The 8,520-nt window shown below is 33.8% G+C and overlaps 3 protein-coding genes across 7 annotated transcripts in view; all 3 read right to left on the bottom strand.

Moving 5' to 3' along the window:
• The window catches only part of LOC108734843 (mediator of RNA polymerase II transcription subunit 26-like), a 12,448-nt gene extending 4,070 nt beyond the window's left edge, over positions 1 to 8,378 (bottom strand). Inside the window, exons 1-2 of the mRNA XM_018466547.2 lie at positions 7,957 to 8,378; positions 7,427 to 7,501 (exon numbers count right to left, since the gene is read on the bottom strand). Coding sequence (XP_018322049.1) covers positions 7,427 to 7,501; positions 7,957 to 8,019 — 138 coding nt within the window. The 5' untranslated portion in view covers positions 8,020 to 8,378. The remainder of the gene's footprint in view (positions 1 to 7,426; positions 7,502 to 7,956) is intronic.
• On the bottom strand, positions 2,814 to 6,590 carry LOC108734842 (protein zyg-11 homolog B-like). Of its 3 annotated transcripts, none has more exons than XM_018466544.1 (7): positions 6,488 to 6,590; positions 6,215 to 6,375; positions 5,683 to 6,160; positions 5,206 to 5,483; positions 4,076 to 5,056; positions 3,579 to 4,008; positions 2,814 to 2,987 (listed from the first exon to the last, which is right to left on the bottom strand). In XM_018466544.1, exons 3-7 carry the CDS (start codon positions 6,080 to 6,082, stop codon positions 2,854 to 2,856), a joined length of 2,223 nt encoding a protein of 740 aa, XP_018322046.1. In that variant the 5' UTR covers positions 6,083 to 6,160; positions 6,215 to 6,375; positions 6,488 to 6,590; the 3' UTR covers positions 2,814 to 2,853. The 3 variants fall into 3 exon arrangements, with proteins under 3 accessions (XP_018322046.1, XP_018322047.1, XP_018322048.1); XM_018466545.1 differs by lacking the exon at positions 6,488 to 6,590 and adding an exon at positions 3,117 to 3,206 and having other exon boundaries at positions 2,896 to 2,987; positions 6,215 to 6,481; XM_018466546.1 differs by lacking the exon at positions 6,488 to 6,590 and adding an exon at positions 3,121 to 3,206 and having other exon boundaries at positions 2,896 to 2,987; positions 6,215 to 6,481.
• LOC108734845 (alpha-tocopherol transfer protein-like) overlaps positions 6,639 to 8,520 on the bottom strand; it is a 20,655-nt gene continuing 18,773 nt past the window's right edge. For all 3 annotated transcript variants that reach the window (XM_025975439.1, XM_025975438.1, XM_025975440.1), the window contains exon 5: positions 6,639 to 6,898. In XM_025975439.1, coding sequence (XP_025831224.1) covers positions 6,707 to 6,898 — 192 coding nt within the window. In that variant the 3' untranslated portion in view covers positions 6,639 to 6,706. The remainder of the gene's footprint in view (positions 6,899 to 8,520) is intronic.

Below are 8,520 nucleotides of genomic sequence, written 5' to 3'. Positions count from 1 at the left end.
GCTTAGGCAAACAAAATCATGGAGTGCAATGAGGGTGCTCTAAGCACTATTTGAATTTTTGAATAAACTATTTTTTTATGAAACTTATTATACAGGGTGTCCTACAAATCTCTTAGGATTCACGAAATTTTTTCTTAAAAATAAAAAATACTTTCTTTATCTATAGATATAAATTATAAAAATATATATTTGCTGTGAACTCTAAATTTTGTTTTTCTTTTGAGAAAAAAAAAACGCTAAATAAATAATTGGGACAAGACATGAAAATTGTTACATAACATTCATTAAGAACAAGTAAGAATAAAATATTCGCGAACATGTTGAATGGTACCAGTTATACAATTAGCAGGTGAAAGTATTAAAATGAGACTTATACTTTACAGTAAGCCTATGCGAGACGTTGATTATATGAACAAAGATATGCAAGAATATATACAAGGTGATTCACTTAAAAAAAATATTATCTTACCAATTCCAGTACTTCCTTTTTTATAAACGGTCTCATTATCGTCATAACTTTATCTACAATCGTGGCATTTAAAACATGAACTCTGCTGAGTTTTACGGGTAAACCTTCTTGTAAATAGTGGAAAAAAATCCGGATACAGTGCAGCTTTACTCTAGTTAAATGCATAAGACCAACCTATGGTTAAATTATTTTTAGAAAAGAATTATTCTGAATTACATTTACATTAATAAACTTCGTGTTGACAAAATATATACAGTTTTAAGAAAACTACTCTCTAGAAAGCGATAGTGCGGTCAATACCTTTCCTTTTCTGCCAGGCCATAATAACCACAGAAAGAGATAAATACTGACCGCAGATTAGCTTTGTTTTTCTCGTGCGTTGGTCAGTGATGGATTGAATATTAATTTCAAAAAGAGACTACCCTTCAGAAAGAGGTAAAGCGATAGTGCGGTCGATACCTGTTTCTTTTCTGCAAGCCTTTAATAACCACAGAACAGGCTAGCAACTGACCGCACATTCGTTTTGCTTCTCTAGTACGTTTATCAGTGATGAATTGAGCATTAGCATCAAAAAGAGACTTTCCTTCAAAAAGAGACAAAGCAATAGTGCGGTCCATACCTGTTTCTTTTCTAAGTCTTTAAAAACCACAGAATGGGATAACAACTGACCGCACATTCGCTTTGCCTTTCTTAGACTTTGGTCAGTCATGGACTAAATGATTACTATTTCGAAAGAGGCAAGGTGATAGTGCGACCAATACCTGTTTCTTTCCTACACGCCTCTAATAACCACAGAACATGTTAACAACTGACGGCATATTCGCTTTGCTTCTCTTGTACGTCTGTCAGTGATGGATTGAGCATTACCATTAAAAAAGAGACTACCCTTCAGAAAGAAACAAAGCGATAGTGCGACCAATACCTGTTTCTTTTCTCCAAGCCTCTAATAACTACAGACGGGGACATTTACTGACCGCACATTCTCTTTGCTTTTTTCGCACCTTGGCTAATGATGGATTAAGCATTGGCATTTAGGAGTAACTACCCTCCAGAAAGAAGCAAAGCGATAGTGCGGCCAATACTTGTTTCTTTTCTGTAAGCCTTTAATAATCACAGAACGCGCTAGTAACTGACTGCTCATTCGCTTTTCTTCTCTCGTACGTTTATCAGTGATGCATTGAGGATTAGCATCAAAAAGAGACTACCCTTCAAAAAGAGACAAAGCAATAGTGCGGTCCATACCTGTTTCTTTTCTTTAAAAACCACAGAATGGGATAACAACTGCCCGCACATTCGCTTTGCTTTTCTTAGATTTTGGTCAGTCATGGACTAAATATTAGCATCACAATAGTGATTACTATTTCGAAAGAGGCAAGGTGATAGTGCGACCAATACCTGTTTCTTTTCTGTACGCCTCTAATAACCACAGAACATGTTAACAACTTACCGCATATTCGCTTTGCTTCTCTTGTACGTCCGTCATTGATGGATTGAGCATTAGCATTAAAAAAGAGACAACCCTTCAGAAAGAAACAAAGCGATAGTGCGACCAATGCCTGTTTCTTTTCTACAAGCCTCTAATAACTACAGAATAAGATAACAACTGACCGTTTATTCCCTTTTCTTTTCTCGGAGATTGGTCAGGGATGGACTAAACATTAGCATCACAATAGTGATTACTATTTAGAAAAAGGGAAGGTGATAGCACGGCCAATACCTGTTTCTTTTCTGTACGCCTCTAATAACCACAGAACATGTTAACAACTTACCGCATATTCGCTTTGCTTCTCTTGTACGTCCGTCATTGATGGATTGAGCATTAGCATTAAAAAAGAGACAACCCTTCAGAAAGAAACAAAGCGATAGTGCGACCAATGCCTGTTTCTTTTCTACAAGCCTCTAATAACTACAGAATAAGATAACAACTGACCGTTTATTCCCTTTTCTTTTCTCGGAGATTGGTCAGGGATGGACTAAACATTAGCATCACAATAGTGATTACTATTTAGAAAAAGGGAAGGTGATAGCACGGCCAATACCTGTTTCTTTTCTGTACGCCTCTAATAACCACAGAACATCTTAACAACTGACCGCATATTCGCTTTGCTTCTCTTGTACGTCTGTCAGTGATGGATTGAGCATTACCATTAAAAAAAGAGACTACCCTTCAGAAAGAAACAAAATGATAGTGCGACCAATGCCTGTTTCTTTTTTACAAGTCTCTAATAACAACAGAAGGGGGCAACAACTGACCGCACATTCGCTTCGCCTCACTTATATTTTTGACTGTTTTACTTTGCAATTATATACAGAACGTTCAGTCCAAGGGTTTTATGTAGTAACGTAGTAAAAAAATAAAGTTAATTGCGTTTATCACATGAAGTTCATTTATTATCTAAATTGCTGAATATCTTTTGACAAATGTCCTTTATAGTGGGGTGGGTAACGTCACATTCTAGGAGTTCTCGCAACAAAATCGCTCCTTTTTCTTCTTTAAGCATGAAAAGGTATCGATTTGCTAAAATGAAAGATAAAACAAAACTTTTAGTATATCAAAAATTACAAGACTCCTATTAACGTTTCTAGGTAATTTAAATTTTCTTTTAAACAAACAATTTTGATTGTTGAATTACTTTGAAGTACCTACATACTTTATATCCTTATTAATGACTGGTTTATAAATCTTCAATGGAGCAGAAAGCAGAAAAACGACAAAATGGAGCTAGTTTAATGTAACCTACAAGAAATTTAATAAAGACATTTTTATCTGAGTTTAGTAATAAAACGTGCTGATGTTATAATTAATCACTATCCTTTTCAACATACAAGACAAAGGAGTAAGTCAAATACATAAGTAAATAATGCAGACTTATAAATAGACTTTAATAATAAATATTTTGCAAAAAAGTTCTTTCATATTCACGTGATAATGTACTGGGCGATGTTACATTAAAGGGCGTAACATAGGCAAATTGACCTTGAAGTTATGTCTCATCTTTTCTTAGTATAAGTATAATAATATACTTGTTTTGCTTAAAATTACCCTATTTATGGTCCCTTTGATTAAATCTTCTATTTATCCTATTTTAGAAAACTTTCAACAACTTACGGTTTTTGGTGCAAACGTGACGTATAGCCCAGACGGCCCAAAGCTGCACCCTGTAGTCCATATCTTTGATTAAAAGAGGGAAAAAGGGGCGGAAACTCCTATAAGCAACCATCTCATTTTCGGGAACTTTCCAGTTTGATACAACTTTCTCAAGTTCAGAAAGCATCTGCTCCCGGCTGTAGTTGGTCACTGTCCACATGGCCGGGCCATCCGATGCCAGATGGGCTATAATCCCCGCCGCGAAGTAACTAACATCCATGTGTTCCGATTTGAGCAACAAATTTAACTCTTCAATAAGAGAATTTAACATTAGACTGTGACGGAGTTTTTTCACTTCGGCGATGTTATTCAGCAAACCGAGAACTTTGGTCTCTATGGCACTGTCTTTCTGGAACGTTTTCAGAACGTTCATGAACAAACTGGCACCACCCTGTACATCACAACATTTTCATTACGTATATAGTATTTTTTTTAAATTGCATAAAAATAATAAATACCTGTTCTAAAAAAACTGTACAGGTGGCAGCACTCTCGTCGGTTAAATTCCAAAGGGCACTGAGAGTAAACTTGAGAGTAATATCAGCCAGGTTTGTTTCTACTCTATTTTGAACCATAGCTAGTAGTTTCTTCATGTAGATAGGTCTTGCACCCAATTCCGACGTTTCTTTGGTAGAAATCTTAGCCGCTAGGATACTACAAATGGCTACGGCCATCCGGTTCATATTGACCTCATCGAAAGCGCACAAAGAATCTAGAACCAATTTGGCGCATCTGAACTTGTCGAATGCCACTTCTTGCAGGATCCTGTCGCTGCAGAGGGTTAACAAAGAGTTCTTTTGCAATTGGTAATCTCCTGGGAAATGTTCCATGGCACTTAATGTTAGATTGACTCCCCTGCTCAGTAATTTAGGGTGTATGTGTTTTGAATTTTCGCCTCGAGTCAAATTATATAAACAGGCGGTTGCAGCCATTTGAACTCCAAATTTGTTAGGGTGCGCAGCCATGGAAGGAAGTACCAACTCAAAGATATCTGCTCGAGCCTCATGGAAAGCGCTCGTTAATTGAAACAGGTGATAAAGAGCCTTTTGGACGTATAGTTCTCTTTCAAAGTGCCTTTTTAAGGTCATTTTGATTTGGTTTTCGCTTCCAAGACCGGCTATCATGAGGTCGTGGTTAAAACGGGGATCGTTAGGGTCGGAGAACGGTGATTCGAAGGCCACCAAGTTTAAAACAATGCCAAGGTATTTAAGGTGAGGGTGAGTTTTTATGTAATTCTCCAAGGCGTCTTTCGATATCAGTTCGCGCCATCCAGACAAATCTAGGGATATGAGGTTGGGTAAAGACGTATAGTTTTCCAGGATTTCAGTGACTGTGTGGTCTGTCCCATCTAACTGATCATAAACTACGCTCACGTCCAAATGACGTAAATTGTGCAATTTCGTCACTACTTCGGTCATTTTCTTTAATAAGCGCAAGTCCTATTAAATAAAACAGTTATTAATTTAAATGTTTCAGGTATTTCCCTAATTTAACGATAGTTAATAAATTATATACCTACATGTACTCAAATTATAATTTCACTATATGCAACTATTTTTGAAAGAAAGAAAGATAACAAACAACTTACACATATCATAAGACTTGTCAGTTTGTCAGAGAGTAGCAGAAGAGGTGTAAGATCGGTGACCACAGTTCCAGAAATGTCCAATTTTTCAAGTTGTTTCAAATCTTCACATAATATTTTTAGAGCATACTGATTGAATTCAGTATAAGCCACGCTTAAACTTTTAAGGTTTCTTAATTCTGTCAAAGGGGGAACAAAGCTGTGTCTCTGGGAATTTATAAATGTACATCTTGACAGATTTAAGCATACTAAGTTTTGGAATGACCAATCACTAAGGCATTCTGAAATGGACATAACTTTATTATATAAAAATTAAGTTTTTGTTATTTTCTTAGAATAAGTCTAATTTTCTTTATCAGTCCTGTACTAGTGGATCTATACCTACTGCATATTATATTATAAATAAATAAATAAAATGTAAATAAATATATCTTCTTGTGACTATATCTATCAATTATTAGCAATATAATAGACACTTACCTAATATAGAATTTATGCTAAATTTCTTAAGGTCTGTACATTCTAGTTCCAATAACTTATGTTCTTTTAGAATCTTTAAGCCTTCAATTGTAATTTTCCTAGGACTTTTTATCTTGACTCTTTGAAGTTTAGTGTTTTTCGCAGAGAACAGATTTAAAGTTGAATCACATATTAGGTTCTTTTCTCCCAATTTATTAAACAGCATCTCTGATAATTCTTTTATCAGAAACAATTCATTATCTTTAAATTTAAATTTTTTATTGACACCATACTGTTTAACAGTAGCATTTTCTACTTTTTCTTCTTCCACATTCTCGTAGAAAACGTCGAAAATTTCCAATAAATTATCACAAACGGTATCCAGGCATAAATCTTGCAAAGAATTCGGAGATTCGTACATCTTGAAGAAAATTACCGTGCCTAAATAGCTACGGTACTTAAAAAAGCTCTTATGCCAAAATGATAAACAGTTTTTAACCTACAATAACAGTTTTCTTTTAAATGTCAATAATTGATATAATCATATACTTACTTATTGTATATTTCATTAATTTAGTAATTAAGGGGCACATAAAAACAATACGATTAAGAGTAAATGGCTTCATTTCACCATCAGCTGCGGTATGCATTTCAATCATATTTCAATATTAAACATAGGTACTGGAACATACAACCACTATTGTTCAGCTGGCACTGAAATTGAAACGCGAACAAATGTCAAAATGTGATGCTAACGATAAGTGGATAATAAAAATTAATCTGAATCGTGTAATACAGTTGTAACAAAAATTAATAATGTATCAACCTTTGATTATTAATTTTAACATCAAAAATACGAACTTTAACCGTCAAAGTCAGCTGTCATTTTTTTTGATACCGAAATTTGCATAAAAGTTCCAGCTCGGAAAATGTAGATGGCACCAACTACCTAATTTAAAATAAAATTCAAATTTTATAAAACTAAGAAATCCTTTATTAGCAAAACCAAATACATACGTAACAAAATGCTCTGTTAAAAAATATACTAAATTTTATTGCATCTTTGATTTTCTTCTGTTTCAAAGAAGCCTTTTAAACTTTGTAGTTTATTGGTATTTTGTTCATGTAATTCCACAACCGATGGTAGCGTACCGCCATAGTCGCTAGGAAGGCATTTTCTTGGTATACATTCATTATAAAAATCATTCCAATCCATATTCGATGAATGAAATTCTAACTAAAAAAAANTAAAATTTCGTAGGCCTAATAGGATATATAAATAGATACAGAAATGGGTTCAAGTATACTATGTAAACATATATCCTTATTACAATCTTAAAAGAGGAAAACCAAAATAGTACTAATTATATATGTACATGTAAATAAATAAGACAAATCATAAACATATAATAAAACAGTAAATGCTGGTAAATTTCTCAAATAAATAAAGCTAATAAAAAATTATAAGAGAAAAAAAAACAAGAAAACTAATGAAAAAATATATATTTGTCAATTTTGAATTCATAATAATAATTACAGGGGTGTTTAATGAACTGTTCAAAAAATGTATGAAATTGTATTTGTAACTAAAAGAAATATAGAACTTTGTGATTAATGATGTAAAGTAGTAATGTAATATTGTTAATATAGGAATTGTTGAAATAAGGACAACTAATATCTTAAAGCACTAGGTTCTATTGCTTAGGTGACCTAAAGAATGGGCGTCAAAAGTAAGGTTATCTACGAAAAATAAATTAAAATTTACCTCCAGCAGTTCTTTGGTAATAGCAACTTTTTCCAATAAGGATATAATTTCGATGACGGCTGGCATATCGATGACCTAAACAAATAATGTCTGGCGTTTAGAAATTCAAATGGACACATTCTGCTGGACAACTTCCTCTACCTGTACTGGATTAATGTCAAATTACGGACAATTTTTCACTATTTAAGCTAATAACATAAAAATGTTTAATGTAACGACGACTTATATTATATAAAAACTTAATAGAACTTCTATCATGAGCACTGTCCACAAAACTCGAATTCATAAAAAAAATTCGTTACGAAATAACCAATTTCTTGATGGGTCAATTTAGATCGAAAATAACGGTTACACTGCCAAATTTGCTTTAAAATTACATTAATAACCATTTTTGGAGAGCTGAAACTTCTTTTTCAAACATTTTCACGAAAATGTGACTTATTACAGTACTCTCGTCCTCCTGGTTTAGAGCATTACAATCCAATACAGATAAAATTGTCGAAATTTCATTAAAAGCGGTATTAGCTTACATTATAATTGCTATCCAGTGCTCGTAGTAGTTTCTGCGTTAATTCGGTGACGTTATTCTGCATTTAAAGTCGGTTTATAACGATAAAACCGAATGTATTTCGATAGAACTTTGCGTAGTTCTACTCGGTAACAATGGCGGAGATACATTGCGTTTTGTGCAGTTCTCCACTCCGCACTGTGAAACGGGGAACATGGAGCACCCGAAAAGACTGAGGAGGGGATCGGACTCACGAAGGTTTACGACTATTGCGCGTGCCCCATCACTACGCTTTAGCCGATATACGTCACAGGATTGCCCGACACTCCAACCTGACGTATTAAATATTTATTGTTTGGATTATTATTTCGATAACTTTCTCTGTTCAATCTTAAAATGCGAAATTATAATAAAAATGATAAAATTTGATGGAAAACATAATCGTATTTTTAAATTAAACTTATTAAGAAATACTGTCCAAATTTAACTTTTTAGTTTCCCAATTTCTGGAATGTCATTTTTTTTAATTGCATTTGGGTCGTTTAGGAAACATAAATAAATTGTAATTCAAAATTTAATTATTAAA

Source organism: Agrilus planipennis, unplaced genomic scaffold (genome assembly GCF_000699045.2).
Source record: "Agrilus planipennis isolate EAB-ADULT unplaced genomic scaffold, Apla_2.0 scaffold74, whole genome shotgun sequence".
In the NCBI taxonomy this organism is placed as follows: Eukaryota; Metazoa; Arthropoda; class Insecta; order Coleoptera; family Buprestidae; genus Agrilus; species Agrilus planipennis.
The sequence above is the reverse complement of the archived record's forward strand: the minus strand, read 5'-3'. Positions and strand labels throughout refer to the sequence as shown.

Coding starts and splice junctions, on each gene's coding strand:
- LOC108734842 (XM_018466544.1), bottom strand. CDS start 6,082: ATGTACGAATCTCCGAATTCTTTGCAAGATTTATGCCTGGATACCGTT. Junction 5,484..5,682: donor TAGCATAAATTCTATATTAG/GTAAGTGTCTAT, acceptor TGTCCATTTCAG/AATGCCTTAGTGATTGGTCA. Junction 4,009..4,075: donor GTACAGTTTTTTTAGAACAG/GTATTTATTATT, acceptor TGTGATGTACAG/GGTGGTGCCAGTTTGTTCAT.